General features: G+C 32.3%; 1 protein-coding gene across 1 annotated transcript in view; it reads right to left on the reverse strand.

Moving 5' to 3' along the window:
* The window catches only part of LOC129980332 (ecdysone-induced protein 78C-like), a 58997-nt gene that overhangs the window by 8677 nt on the left and 33464 nt on the right, over nucleotides 1-16856 (reverse strand). The window contains exons 3-4 of the mRNA XM_056090790.1: nucleotides 4268-4409; nucleotides 1762-1922 (exon numbers count right to left, since the gene is read on the reverse strand). Of these exons, the coding sequence (XP_055946765.1) occupies nucleotides 1762-1922; nucleotides 4268-4409 (303 nt within the window). The remainder of the gene's footprint in view (nucleotides 1-1761; nucleotides 1923-4267; nucleotides 4410-16856) is intronic.

A 16856-nucleotide genomic window follows, 5' to 3' on the forward strand; every position in this document is an offset into this window, starting at 1 on the left:
TAATTTTGACATTTAAATAGACATTTCTTTTCAATAATAAATAGTATATTTAATTTTATATCTTTTACTCATTCAATAAAAGTTTTCATTTTGGTGCTTTCAGCGTAATGGAGAATCAAGCTTAGGTGCAACTTAAACAAAACGTTTCGAAACTCTTGAATATTTCTTTTCAGAAAATAATTACAATTTTTCCAAAAAAATTTCACTATGAATATTTTGTCATGAATGTAATAGCAATCGATTTTAACAAACGCTTTTAAAATGCATAAAAGTAAAAATGATATCTTACATATCTAAATATGTAAGATATCATATATATAACAACCCATTAACAGACAATATCTTCCGATGTAACAAGGGTATATTAACCAAACATTCTATCCGGGATATTTTTTTTATGAAGCATCTATTCATGATACAAAAAAAGGGTGTCGCCATAGGAAATTTCAAAATAATTGTTCAATTTTAAATATGTAGACAACTCCCTACAAAAATTTTAGGTACATCTTTTAGTACTTATTACAATCTTCAAAGTGGTGCTTTTAGTTTTGACATAGAATGACCGATTGCAAAATAAATCTGGATGGCTTCTTTTTACTCCCCACCCCCACCCCCCGCAATTATGCATTCCTGATGACAAAATTATATACTAAATTCAGTCAACTAAATCTTTTCCTGATTAAATTATGATGTTCGCATATACACAGAATGCAGATGTGCATCCCATTTCGTCCTCAATTTAACAAACATTTCGTATTAGACCACATCCATTCGTCTAATTCTAAGCATTTTTGAGTTCAGTTCGCATTTATTTTCGTATTCAAAGAGATGCAGATTTACCAAAATCTCGAAATCTAAACTTTGCGATGGTGGCAGTGCTTTATGCTTACAGAGAGGGCTCAAACTATTTACGAAATAAGTGACATGCAGATAAGGGAAGTCACGGCAAGCCGTGCTGAAGCCAGTCAATATTCTCTCACTCCAAGAATTTTATTCGAGCGTTCTTCCATTTTTGTATTTGCTTTTATTCCAAATAATTCGGTTCTTGTTCTTATCCTCTAAAAATGCTGGGTAACACCAGCAAGCTCGTTTAATGATTGGATCAACCAACCAAACAGCAGGTTCACCTTCCATGTGTAGCACTGGCTCAAATTAAAATGATTAAACTTTGATGTATTGAAGCAAAGCGCATGCGATAAAGTATCGCAGATGGGTTTCATATAGTACTGCTAGCGTGAGGGTCGGCCCGAATGGATTCGGTTGCATAGCGATCAAGCCGACGATTTCTTACAACTTTGCTCATCCCATACTGATCGGATACAGCATCCGATTATCATCTAATAATTAAGATGAGTGTTTGCACCTCCATGCACACAAACTAAAATAAATAATTAGCAAAAAAAAAAAAAAAAAACCATTGTCCCTTCGTCTCACTCATCGAAAGCACAGAAAATATGCGAGTGCGTCGCAAGAGTTCCTGCCGACCGATGAAGGTTAGCGATTTGAAATTTTGCATAAAACTGCTACTCTTGAGGAGAATTTAAATAATAAAAGTTGTAGGCTCCACAAAGACCTATACAACGAGTTTCAAACGTTATGATAGTTTAATTAAGTTAGGAATATATTTTTAAAAAGTCTAAAAACTTTTTTTCTAAGACTTTCGCTTAGAAAAATTTCATTTTCCGTCATCATTTTAATTAATTTCAGTATAATATATTAATCTCCGCACACGAGACGCATAAATGTACATAGATTACTTACGAATACAGCGGGCTTCTTGAGCAAGCCCTGCGTCTTGGCCTGCGTGTAAGCGCAGTGCGTGAGGTGGGCCTGCGTGACGGACGCAATCATGTCGTACATCTTGGTCGGCTCCACTTCTCGCTTTTCTCGAGAGCACTTCGGGATCCTACCGTAGCGGACGGCTGCAAAGAGAAGACAAATTTATTTGGACATCTATCGTTGGGTAAAACACATTTAAGGGACCTTTCCCTTTTGTAATTTCATTTGATAATCGAAACCCGTCTGAATATTTTTTGATATTGCACACATGTGTACGTTAATTAGTTAATATATATATATATATATTCAAAAACCTGAACGTCACTGTTGGCTTCTCACTCAGAAACATTTACTTTAAAGTTGTCTCAATACTACATTTTCATAGCAATGGCCAATGTACTTATCCTGACAAGTCAATAATCTAAATTATAGAACCTTGATTCACCCTAATGGGTAATTTTTTTTAATCTATTTTCTTTCTTTACTTTTATTTAAAAAATGTGATTAGTCAAATAAGTTAAAAATAGCAATCGTCATTTATATTTTAAAATTTATGCTCAACGCAGTTTGTTTGTCACATATTCATCATTCCAGTCGAGCGGAAGACAAAAGGCCATCGAGCCTAGGCTCTTCCAAAGCCCCCCCCCCAACATCACTGCACTGGCATTTTCATAGCTTGCGGGTAGGATTAAACAAGAACAGTATCAATATAAAATTCTACAGGTACGCTTAAACACACATAACAAAAGAAAATCAGGCAAAATCAAAGCATTATTGTATATATTTTTTGTCAGTGCTTGCTAATATGCTAAAAATAATTTTTTAAAGCTATTATGATGTTTTAAGTATATGAAAAATAAAACAATTCTTGTAAATCTATTCAAATATTTGTCACTTTGCATGATTATCATGTTTGTTTTTTGGGAGTAAATAGGTGCAATATTTTTTAATATAAGTTGCTTATTTTCAGAAAAACTTTGTGCGCAAGCAAATTCATTCTTCGACAATTTATATGAAACGTGTTTTTTTCCCTCTCATATATTTTAATTAATGAATATTATTGCACTGACTTAAAAATTCATAACTATCTTTTTAAACTATGGCCATCAATTAAGTTTAAGAATTATTTTCTCATGTTAAGGAGATTCGCATTTGACCAACTTTCGAGATTTGTTTTAGCTGTTAAAAGTCCTATGGGTCCTTGATAAAAACATACTTCAATCGGTGCTAAAAGACTTCTTAAAATTATTTTCTATTCTTTAATTTACAATTCGAAATAAAAATTCAATTATAGTAGATGATACATAAGCTTTGATAATAATAAAATAGTGAATTGACATTGGCACCACGCAAGTGCATGGGATTTCTAAGTGCAAAGCAGTGACTATAAATGCCATTTTTAAATATATGAAATAATTCAAGTTAAATAAAGCTGTTTTAAAGTATATATGCATCCAAATAGCAACAACAATATAAATAAAGGTGTGTTATCATTCGCCTATCGGGTTGACGCTTACATCACGATAATGCATGCCTTCCCACTGTTGTTGCATTGTATTTGTATCCGATAATAAACTGATTGTGAGCGGCACGCTAGACACAGTCCGTATCTGGCTCCATGTGACCTCCTTTTGGTATCGAACTTATGGATCAGAGTATCAAAGAATCAATGGTTATGACTCGAAACACATCTGTCATTTTGGTAAAAGGAATGCCTACCAAATTTCATTTCTCATTGCGTTTGCATATTCACTCCGCAGTGCATATTTAGTAATTTAATTGCATCCTAATTTTTTTACAGCCAGTTTCTCCTCTGTATGGAGTCAATAAATGGAAAGAAATTTTTCTTTTAGTAATAAACTAAACAAACTTCCAACTGCGGAGCTGTTTAAATTTAAAAATTATTATTCGAATTCCTGAAAAGGGAAATATCGATTCTTGGATCTCTGTATCCGTCGCCATTCAATAAAAATGTTTCCTCAATTTCAACAAAACAAAAACTATAATGTCTTGTCAGTGAGAAGTGACATTAATAAATGTTCACAGTCGTGCTAATCTCCTGCGAGCCCAGCCATTTTCCCTTCGAATCCCCTTTTTCTAAATCCTAAATTCGGTGCAGTGCATCCACACTTGGTATTCTTGCACCATTGAAGCAACAGAGCTTGCGCACCAAAATTGTAGATTTAAATCAATTTCAGGGCAAGGGAAAGACTTGAACCTTCGCTAAACAAGACGCGACCAGTCATGAGTGATGCTGTTTCTCTAGAGCCTAGGTTAAAGTCCTGCCCAGAAAATGAATATCTAAATACAAACATTCCATTAAATACTATTTATAACTCGTTATTACATATTACTGATTAATAGTTTTAATCATTAAATTATGAAATGTGAAGAAAAATGAAATTATAATTGAAATGGAAATCATTCATTTTAGTAAAAGAAAAAAGGGAATCCATTCAGGATTTTGAGTAGAGCAGAAGCGACTCACAGTCCTTGGACATGCCGACTTGCAGACATTTCCGGAACCTGCAGTACTGGCACCGATTTCTGTTGAGTCGGATCACCTGGCACTTCTTTTCGCGCAGGCACTTGTAGCCGATCTGTTTCTGGATGCTGCGTCGGAAGAAGCCCTGAAAACAGGAGACTCTGTTAAAGTGGCTGAGGATTCATTTACTGCAGAATGTCACTTCAATGAAGGACTGATATTATTTTTCCCTCCAGATTTTAAAGCAGGCATTTTTTATCTCTTATCGAACATCATTTTATGAATTCCATCTTCGCGAACTGCTTCAGTTTATTAACCCACTAAGCAGGCGTTTTGATTTTGTCAGGGATTTTTTTGCTTTATTTTTTAAACATTTTTGTTCCGTTTTTTAAAATTATTATTATTATGTTGATGCCTGCTTTTTTTTTTATTTCGTTCAGTAATCAAGATCTGTGCTTCACATATTTATACAAAACGATATTGTGGCTCGTACTCCATCCCCGCCTCCGTTGTAGACTTATTTATTGCTATTATTTTCAAAAATGGCAATTTTTTCTCGTCTTTACTTATCTAGCAATGACGAAATAGTCAGACTGTCAGATAGCCCAATGATAAGTATCCTCCCCCCGACACATGAGACAATATGGGCACAACCACCGATAGATGGTTGTGCCCACACTATCGGTGGCTGTGGGTCCCAGGAAGCGTGTGTGAGAACCTATTCTGCAAGTTTCCTGTGTTCTTTTCAACCAAATAAACAAAACAGCACTTTTATGCTTCTCTGCTCCAGACCGCAGAGCGCTCGGATTTGTGTTGCTTTCAGAAGAACGAAATGATAGCTGATATTTTGATCTATTTGCTGCTACCATTAACAACTAACGGACCAGTCTCGTCACTCTTGAAGTCGCTCGTTTTCTAAAACAAAAGAAAGCAGAGAAAAGCAGGTGGAATAAAAACACTCGTGTAATTTGACAATCAGAAATAATGTTAGTAGAAAGAGACATGCTTAGACATTTTCTCAGATTTAAGCGTTTTGAGAAACTTATTTGATTGTTGAAGAAGGAATTAAATGGTGAACTTAAAATTTTTACAGACCGAATTATTAGAAATGAATTTTACAACGAAAAATTAATTCCGTTGAATACGGAAACAGAAATTAAAATCTTCGCATATTGTTTTTCTTGTTTAATAATATTTAAAAGAGTTACAACCAATTCTAAATTTGAATTGGTTAAAAATGTGAACAATAAAATGTTGTCTTTAATGTCTTGCAATTTCAGTTGACATAAAGCGCATTTTGAAAATATAGGGAAGGAGCTGATGGATGAGATTGCAGTCGAACGTGGTTAAATATTGGAAATTCCATCCACTTTTCTTTTATCAAAAGAATTTGTAAGCAATGAATTCGCCAAAAATCAATGAGTCCTGGATGCATTCCTTATTCAATAAAAGTGCCAGGGATATTTGCTTAATAATAAAAATAAAATAGCTGGTTATAATGAGCATTTTTTATTCTTAATAATACATTCTTTCCTATTTAATTAGATTTAACTTTGTTAGTCTTATTTTTAAAGTAGTTTCTGTATAATTGATTTAATATATTGGTTTTCCTCTTTTACTCAGTATTATCATTTTCTATCTGGGGTTGTTCTCAGAACTTGTATCGATTGTTAAAATGAAAATTTTAAAAAATAATTTGTCTCTGAAAAGTTGGAAATTCGTTTTTGAGATATAATAGTATTAATCTATTAACTTCAAAAAAAATTTGTTGATGTCAGTTCTTGTATTTCATATTCCTTCCATTCTAAACCTTTATAATAACTAAATTAATTCCGTGGTTGTACATCCTATTGTAATACGACATTGCTCAGTTGAGTTTTGTTAATAAACTGCATTATAATAAATACGTTTCTGTACTTTCCAAATGCTGACGTTGTAGTTAATTGCAGTAGTTATTTAAAGAATATATCTTTCAGCACAAAATATATTCTTTAAATAATTACACAAGGAAAAAAAACTTGTAGATAGATTGCTGTGGGTTTTAGTTTAGGAAAAATTTTGAACCATCAAAATTTTAATTCAGTTTCGATAACAAAAGTATAGTAAATGAATTATTAGTTGGTATTTATTTCTGATAATAAGCATTATAGGCATATCCAGTACCTCTATCAATAAGGAAGGAAAATAGATGTGTGTATGTGTGTAAACTAAATTTTTAATAGACTTACTTTGCAGAGGAGAATGTGCAACTCGGCGAAAATTAGAAATTTAATCAACTAAAAATTAAGTTTTCCATTATGACTTCGGAAAATTGTTTATACATCATTCACAAATTTAAAATATTGCATTTTTATTAATACCAACTTAGCGTTGTGCAACCATTTCTTGAATTTTGGCAATTATATATATATATTTCTTCAATTGTTGAAAATTAAGGAAGAAAGATTCTGCTTATCATTAGCAACAATAAATTAGATCTCACAGTCTTAGAAAAATTACATACAATGCGAAGAAAATTGCCTTAAGCTAATCTTTTTGAAAGTAATTCATAATTTTTAAAGAATGCTTCAAAATGTATTATAATGAAATATTTCGAGTGGCATCTCGTAGACAAGTTGTTCTGCAATATTTTCCTTAAACTGGAATGGCAGGATTAAAGACAAATCAGTCTATTCTATTATGCATAATAAATAAGATTAATGAAAGAGGAACAGTTTCAGTAATCGTCTCCAAAATTTTTGAGCAAACTTTGAGGTGAATCTATTCAACAGTTTGAATTTCCAGTGTGCACAAACTATTTATGAGTTATTTACAGTGAATTCACACACAATTCCAAGTTATACGAAAGCCTTTTTGTCTTTTTGAAAATGTACGGTGATTTTCTCCTGGCAACCAAGATTTTCAGAGTCAATTCCTACCGATTAAGTCTTTTCACGATTCAAGGTACGTTGGTACTTTATCTGCTCATGGGACAAGTTTCCAAGGGGACCCGAACTAATTGATATCTATATCTATCTATACTTATAATAAAGCTCAATGTGTGTGTGTGTGTGTGTGTGTGTGTGTGTGTGTGTGTTGGCGCTCTACAGGCCAGGTTATTTGACATACAGCTATCAAATTTGGTACATGTATACCTTAGAGGTCGGGAATGTGCACCTGGGGTCCCTTTTTTAATTAGAATTTTAATTATTAATTAAAAACTAACTTTCCCGCCAAAATAATTTTCCATTTTCCCCACCGCCAACTTCTCCGCCAAAAAAATCTTCCATTTTCCCCACCGCCAACTTCAATTTTTTTTTTCTCCCAACAGAAATGAGGCTAGGGTTAACATTTTTCGGCGGATTATTTCAAACGATTCTGATTATTTTCTTAATGTTTTATGCATTTAAAATTAAACATTGTTAATTAATCCATGTTTCAGATTCATTCTGAAGTACTTTTGAATTAAAATAACACAGAATAAAGGAAATTAAAAATGTATAATCTGCATAGCGTTACCCCAACTGGCGTAGAAAAATTCACGCATTTGCGTTACCGGAGCTGGCGAAGAAAACTCACGCATGCGCATTCTGATTGTTGCCATGACAACCGTTATCAACGGTTGATTTAAATTATTTTCAGGTTAGTTGCATGCTTTTGTAAGTAAATTGTATTTATGTTAGTTATATATTTTTTGTATAGGCTTATAGTTTTAAGTACATCGTTTTTTAAGTAGATTTTTTTAACCTGTTTTCAATTATTTAAATTATTTTTAGGTTAGTTGCATGCTTTTGTAATTAAATTGTATTTATGTTAGTTATATATTTTTTTGTATATGCTTATAGTTTTAAGTACATCGTTTTTAAAGTAGTTTTTTAAACCTGTTTTCGACCGATTATTTTAAACGATTCATTTTATTTTCTTAAAGTTTGATGCATTTAAAATTAAACATTGTTAATGAATCGATCTGTTCATGATGAATCTGAGAAAATTTTGTTGACAAATTCTTGAGATATTACATAAGAAAGATATTCTTTAGTGCCCATAAAGTTTAAACGCTCAGTGACTCTATTATCAGTAATCATATTATTAAAAAAAATGCTTTGTTTCAGTAAAAAATATTATATTAATTGCAGTTTAGTCATTTCCATTTTAATTTTAAGCATAAATTCTACCGGAACGGACAGAAAATTAGAGAGATACATATTATGTTATGGCTGAAGGACTTTATATTATTATGAGTGAATTACATGACTATCAAAATTTGAAGCTTTAAAATATTTGATGAAGAAGCTATTAAAGTAGGAATTACATAAAATATTTAATTATTAAAATTTTAACGAGCATTAAGATTGGCGAACCGGCTGGTCGCCAAAGGCGGCTGGTACTTATAATAAAGCTCAATGTGTGTGTGTGTGTGTGTGTGTGTGTGTGTGTGTGTGTGTGTGTGTGTGTGTGTGTGTGTGTGTGTGTGTTGGCGCTCTACAGGCCAGACCGTTTGACATACAGCTACCAAATTTGGTACATGTATACCTTGGAGTTTGGGAATGTGCACCTGGGGTTTCTTTTTTCGAATTTTTAATTAGAATTTTAATTATTAATTAAAAACTAACTTTCCCGCCAAAAAAATCTTCCATTTTCCCCACCGCCAACTTTTCCGCCAAAAAAATCTTCCATTATCCCCAGCGCCAAACGAGAAAGGCTTCAGTTTTTTTTTCTCCCAACAGTAATGAGGCTAGGGTTAAAATTTTTCGGCGGATTATTTCAATCGGTTCTGTTTATTTTCTTAATGTTTGATGCATTTAAAATTAAACATGTTAATGAATCAATCTTTCAGATTCATTCTGAAGTACTTTTGAATTAAAATAAAACAGAATAAAGGAATTTAAAAATTTCTAATCCGCATAACGTTACCCCAACTGGCGTAGAAAAAAATCACGTATTTGCGTTACGTAACCGGCGAAGAAAATTCACGCATGCGCATTCTGTTCTGATTGTTGCCATGACAACGTTATCAATGGATGATTTAAATTATTTTTGGGTTAGTTGCATGCTTTTGTAAGTAAATTGTATTTATGTTAGTTATATATTTTTTGTATATGCTTATAGTTTTAAGTACATCGTTTTTTAAGTAGTTTTTTTAAAACCTGTTTTCGACCGTTTATTTTAAACGATTCGTTTTATTTTCTTAGTGTTTGATGCATTTAAATTTAAACATTGTTAATTAATCGATCTGCTCATAATGAATCTAAGAAAATTTTGTTGACCAACTCTTGAGATATTACATAAATTAAAAAAGATATTCTTTAGTGCCCATAAAGTTTAAACGCTGAGTGACTCTATTTTCAGTAATCAGATTATAAAAAAATGCTTTGTTTCAGTAAAAAATATTATTATATTAATTGAAGATAAATTCTTTCCACTTTAATTTAAAGCATAAATTCTACCGTTTTCAACCGTTTATTTTAAACGATTCGTTTTATTTTCTTATTGTTTGATGCATTTAAATTTAAACATTGTTAATTAATCGATCTGCTCATAATGAATCTAAGAAAATTTTGTTGACCAACTCTTGAGATATTACATAAATTAAAAAAGATATTCTTTAGTGCCCATAAAGTTTAAACGCTGAGTGACTCTATTTTCAGTAATCAGATTATAAAAAAATGCTTTGTTTCAGTAAAAAATATTATTATATTAATTGAAGATAAATTCTTTCCACTTTAATTTAAAGCATAAATTCTACCGTTTTCAACCGTTTATTTTAAACGATTCGTTTTATTTTCTTATTGTTTGATGCATTTAAATTTAAACATTGTTAATTAATCGATCTGCTCATAATGAATCTATGAAAATTGTGTTGACCAACTCTTGAGGTATTACATAAATTTAAAAAGATATTCTTTAGTGCCCATAAAGTTTAAACGCTGAGTGACTCTATTTTCAGTAATCAGATTATAAAAAAAATGCTTTGTTTCAGTAAAAAATATATTATATTAATTGAAGATTAATTCTATCCACTTTAATTTAAAGCATAAATTCTACGGGTGCTAACAGAAAATTAGAGAGATACATATTACGTTATAACTGAAGGCCTTTATAATATTATGAATGAATTATATGACAATCACAATTTGAAGTTTTAAAATATTTTGATGAAAAAGCTATTAAAGTAGAAATTGTATAAAATATTTAATTATTAAAATTTTAACGAACATTAAGATTGGCGAACCGGCTGGTCGCCAAAGGCGGCTAGTATATAATAAAGCGAGGCGACTTCATAAGAGAACATGAGAGCGCTTCTGGCAAAAGAGTTTCTCCCTCTTTAAATGTGTAATTATTAGAGAGAAAAAAAGGCACTAGACTTTTATTAGTTGATTTTTGCATTTCACGCACTCATTTTGAGCGTTTTCTCAACAAGATATTCTCAATCTTATAATTTGCAGAGTATTACTTCATTCTGTCCACATCATTTTATATCACTTGGCAAAACTAAAAATTTTTGTCACCAGAGTCACTACTTCGAAAAATAGAAGAAGCGCCAAAGTGAAAGTGCGGAAATTCCGTGTCTGGCTCAGGGCTCGGTTGCCAACATTTCCAATAGAATGAGTGTACGTTGCGAAGTACAGTTTTCCGATGTTCCTATAAAATGAGGTATGCGTACAACATTGGGTGCACAGTTTTCCGATATGAGTGCTGATCTAATCACAACTCCATGGACCACAGCAGAGCCAAAAACTTATCTGCCAAATTTTCGATTATTTTAAAGCTCATCGAATGATTTATTTAGGATCGAACTGAAATTTTACTTCAGACCCTTGACTATGGAAAAAATTCTTTAGCTCTTAAGACAAAATATTCCATTTCAGGAACCTAAAATTTTAATGAATTTAGAAGACTACATACATGTTTGTGATCTTTACATCAAAACCATAACCTTAAATAAATTCAGCATAAAAGTTGTCAACAGGAAAAACAGTCACTTTTTCCCCCGTTTTCACGAAAGCTGATTAAAGATGAGGGTGTAGCAATGGAATTCCTTTGTGAAAGAAAACTAAGGGAGTTTTTAGATTCAGGTAAGCATCCGTTTTAAATGGATTAGAAAGCAGGTGCCAAAATTATTAATGCAAAGTTAGTGCTGATTTGATTAAGAAAACGGTATTTCTATTTAGGATGATAATACAAGATTACAATTCATTATCGTTCCTCTCATTATTAAGAAAGGCAGAGGTTGAAAATGAAATATTTTTTCTGCTGCTGTTTATCTCAAAACAATTTTAATGGCAAAAGGAGAGGAAAAAAAAAAAAAAAACCTACTTTAATTGGTTTACTGAAAATTAACTGAAATCAGGAAACAATAAAAAAATTTCATGAAAAAAAAAAATCTTAATATCGATATTTATTGGCCAAACAATATTATGCAGTCGCAGTTATTGATAATAAAAAAAGGTAAGCAAACTTAAAAAAAGCAATCAAAATAAAGTTCTTTATGCACTTATTTTCAGAATCAGTGTAGAAGTTCCGGTAATGCGATATGGAACACGAATAACAAAAGAATTTTGTGTGAATATATTTCAGTTTAGTATATTATAATTGACAGTGACGACAGTTTAGATAAAGAACCTCATCCGATGATTGGGTTGGTTCCGACTCAGTGGATTATTTCCCAATAGGTAGTTGCTTGGACCCCTGGGCTGACGAGAGGCATTAGGCATGTCCATTAAAAAATTTATAAGCCATGTTGCCAAATAGACAAATTCATAAAAAACGGCAAGTGAAATAAATTATAATGCATAGGTTAATGCTTTTCCGAACATGATTCTATATATATTCCACTTAGTTATAAAAATATTCTAGAAACAACGAAAGTATGAAATGTGCTGTGTATTGTGGGACGCAGAGTCAGCTTATCCTAATTGGCTCTGCTCGTCTGCTCATTCAATCTCATTAGTTTTAGTCGTGATTAACAGATGATGCAACGGTTATGTTTCAGATCAAAGTGGTTTTGACAGCAGTTTTCAGTCTGTTAAAACGCGGAAGGTGTTAATATTTTTATTAAATGATAATATGAAGAAAATAAAATGGAAAAGATGTTGGCCAATACTAGTGTCGCTATATAAAAAAAAAATGGTGAAAAAGGAAAAGGCCCATTCAGAAATTCTGAAAAAAAAAAAAAAAAAAAAAACTTTACAGTCTTGTTCAGTTTTTTTGTGTCAAATGCACTTCTAAATATGGAATTAAAGATGTTTAATCGTCAACTTTTATACTCACTAGCCACAAGCAAATTTAAAGTAGATAAACTAAACGAACTTAACAAAGCAGAATGTGAAGCTTTTTGGAATCCATTCAGAGCGTAAGTGAGTTAAATGAAGATAAACTCCCTAAACGATTTATTTTTAAACCAATTGGAGTGAATTTTTTTAAGAAATATCACTTAAGTCATTTTTTTATGATATACATGTATAAGCGAGATATTATACATTAATAAGCAAAAACATATATATTTTTGAAATGTCACCAAGATTTTTTTTAAAGTAAACCTAAAAAATTATTAACATGGTGAGTCAGTTAAAAATATGTGAAAACATGAAACTAAATTTACCATTTTTTTAAAAAGATGCCTTATAATATGTATCGCCGCAAAAATGTCCTATTTAATCTTATCTATTTAGCGTCTTCTGTTTTTAACAACCCCAAAAGTCACTTTCATTTATTTGTGAGCAGGATTTACTTGCGGGTGAATGACTTTTCTATAAAAATAATCCATTTCAAATTTTAATAATTTAAAAACCTGATTATCACCCAATCTACTCATTGGATGAAATCTTTGTCCCATATAGAACTCACATAGTAGTAAATTAAAAAAAAAATTAATTTCAAAATTTCCGCTTTACTCAAAGATGATTAAAAAAACATACATTATTTATATACTACAAAGTAGAAAATTGTTTTAGAAATTAAGATAATTGTGGATACAAAAAAGCAACCGCCTAAGACGCTGAAAAAATACCATAAGGAAGAAATGAAGGAAGGTAGACTCGACGTATATAATAAAAACAAAAATTCCTAAACATTCGCTAAACATTTAAATGTGCCATATATAGGATTAAAATCAAATTGACACAGAACGTTCCTGTCATCGTCATGCCCTCGCAGATGCCTCATGAGATCAAGGCTCGGAATCCAGTTTCCCTGAAGAGCCACAGTCTAAGCGAACGGTAGTGAAATCGGCAGAGTGCGGCACAAGAATTTGGAGGGATGGAAAGAATCAGGTGTCGGCCTCGTCATCAGACATATGGTGGTTAAATATTAAGAAATCGGTACCAAAATAACCATTTTGCGCTGTAAAAATGGAACGTTGGTGCAACTAAACTAAACTCAGATTTTTAACAATAAATAATATATTTCCTTTGAGACATTCACAAGTGTGCTATGTTACTGCTTCCTTTGCGGTATTTTAAAAACTTTTTAAATTTTTATTTTAGATTTGTAGAAGTCTAAAATATTAATATTTATCAAAATCTCGGATTGAAGGCGTTTTTGAAGAGTCAGTGGGCTTCATTCATACTCCATGGGGACAAAAATCAACCTCCATCTCTCCTTTTTCTTTCTAACATATAATAAGATATTGAAAGTGCCCCGAACTCGGATGTCCAGACTTTTAAGAATCTGTACGCATTAGAGCCCCGAAAGAACTGTGATGAGGGATTTGGAAATGTCAGAGCCGTTCTTCATAAATCACTGAGCTAGACGCATGAAATTTGGCACGAGGATTCCTTTCATGTTTCTGTTCGAAATCTGTCCCATACGGAAACATCCGTCTGTAATACATATAAATAGATGAATGAAATGGAGCTTATAGATTTATAATTAGGATTGTATATCTGTAACAAATTTTTGACTCAATCGGTCTAAATGTTGGCCTTCTGTGGGTTTGTATTATTTTCCAATATGCGAATGTTATAACTAAAAAAACATAAATTGGATTAATGAAATTTTGACGGTTCCTCCCGCCTTTCTTCCAAAGTTGCAGATCTGAGTCAAATTCCAGTCGAAGAACTCGGAATATGTTGGTATACGAGAAGTCGAAGTTCATTGTGAACTCTCTTTCCATCTGAACTTCGCACTTTCTCTTCTTGATTCAAGTAGGAGAGAGAACAAAAGGCGGAATTTCATGAGAGAGAAAATCTCCTCAGATTGCAATCCTCCTCAAAGGGGCTTTCATTCCTTATTTAAGCTGACGAGATAATCAGTTTAGGATGTCAGAAACGAAATTCCTATCAAAAGTATGAGTTGCAGAAAGATCCTGTTCTGTATTTCCCCGCACTTTCTTTCACTGTAATAAATGTTCTTTCTACATAAGTTCTGTGGATTTTTTTAATGTTCTTTCTTTTTATTTAATTTATGAAATAAACTAAAAAAATAATTTTTCATCGAAAATATGGAAGTGAAAACAACATCACGAAAGCATGAACAAATTGGAATACTCGAAAATATATAATGCATTCTAATCTTGAATAATGTGTATATATAGGCGCAAAAATCAGGTAGAAGTACAAAGTATAAAAATATGATAAAAGTTATCGTAAAAATAATATGGTACCTTTTTCATGATAAAATGCAATTCGTCGCATGGCTAAATGAATCTCGCCGTCTTATCAGCACTCTGTCAACCCATTTAGATAAAAATAATCTTATCAAAATAGGGAAAAGGAACAACATCCTAAAATTCTATATTTTTAGCCCCTAACATATCTCTCTGCAACTAAAAAAATGAACTCTAGAAGATTTCATAAGTATTGATGCAAAAAATGATGATTTTGTAGCAATTGATGGAACGGTTATTATTAGCAATGTATGCCATTTGAAATAATTTAAATTCATTTTTAGTACTGAATGCAACTTCTTATTAATAACATAAAAGCATAATCAGCAAAAAACTCAAATTCTTGCAGGCTTGTGGAGTGGAGCAATCAGGAATGGAATTGTTTTTCTTATAATACTGAGGTGGTTTAGTTTCATCAAATTCCTTTTAATAATTGTCGGCAGCATATAACACTAAGGTGATTTTGTTTTCACCGCCAGTTAAGTGCGAAATGATTTTTACTGTTTAGTACATTAATAAAAGTACTAACAGCTTTTAATATATTATAGATTTTATATTAACTGCTCTTAATATATTTTTGTTAATTATATTTTTTATTCAATACATTTCATCCCTCATTAAATATTACTAAATCCTAAAACCAAATTTCCTCGCATTCGAAACACCATCCTATGAAATCAAAAATGAATATAAAATCAATCGATTGACTGAAAAGTTTTGAACGTTCTGTCACTGAAAGTTCACCATTGTACAAAATTTCCAAACATTAAGAAGTGCCAGAAAAATAGATTGCATTTTTACAAACACGAGATAAATCAAGCAAATAAAAGTGTGCTGAAATAGAAATCTTCCCAGCTCCGCCTGAAGTGAAGCGAGAAGCTATCGAAAACGACCGGTGTTGTACGAAAGGGAAGCGCGCGTGCATCGAGGGGGTCGTTGCCACCACCGTTTGTGGGTCAGTAGGGCCGGGGCGAACGACCTCGCCGCGCAGTCTCTGGCCTGCATTCGTCCGATAACAAAAAGAAAGAAAGAAAAGGAAAGAAAGGGTGGCTCGCTAACAAGACAGGATATTGTTGCGTATCAAGAAACACGAGCACTGTCAATACACCGCAAAGCAGCACAAATCTAGGCGCACCATTTGAAACTGTTGACACAGGTTTTATTTCTCCCCCCCCCCCCTGCCCCAATACCTTAAACACTGTAGAAATCGATCCAGACTCAGAAAGCAATACATTGCTTTATCACCCTAAGAATTCGGGGCTGTTCTCCGCACAACTGTTTCTCAATTCAGTGCTTTGTATTTTCGTTTTTTTTTTCTGTTTAATTACAGTTTTTTAGCTAGATGTATGCGATATTTTGTTACTTTTCTTATTTTTATTCTCCATCAGCCTTTCCTTCCCCTCATATTTTCAAATTCAAAGCAAATTTATAAAATTTGTATCACTTAACACGTATTTTTGACATATGTGAAAGTTATTAGACGAGGTCATCTGATATTGTTCTGCTTTCCTTTCAAATAATTCTGTATCGAGGTGAAACAGAGCGCGGATATTTCCGGATCGGTAAAACGGGAACGGAGGGTCAACGACCGCCCTAGATCGAAGGGCGAACCGTGTAGGTGCTGCGATCGGCTCAGTAAATAAACAAGATTCATTTTCAATTCCGGAAAATTATCAGAGGGGCTCTACAAACACATAAAAAAGAAGGAATATTTTGTATCTTTTGCTTCCCTTTCAACATATTTTAATTAAAATTTCTTATTTTCTACGGTGAGTCACTTCAAATCAGACATATTTTAAATCGTTTTGAAAAACTTAAAATGATAATAAAATTTATTAGTAAAACTGTTAATCATTTTTTTAAAGATGATATTCATATTATTTGAGTATTTACTTTTAATGGACCTTCATTCTCGTCTAAAAAACCTCCAAAAAATATTCATTCGTTTTCTGATCTCTCCGAAACATCCGCTGCTTGAGAGAGGCGCAGTGCCCCAGAGCGATGTAA

The sequence above is a fragment of the Argiope bruennichi genome, chromosome 1 (genome assembly GCF_947563725.1).
Source record: "Argiope bruennichi chromosome 1, qqArgBrue1.1, whole genome shotgun sequence".
NCBI classification, from domain to species: Eukaryota; Metazoa; Arthropoda; class Arachnida; order Araneae; family Araneidae; genus Argiope; species Argiope bruennichi.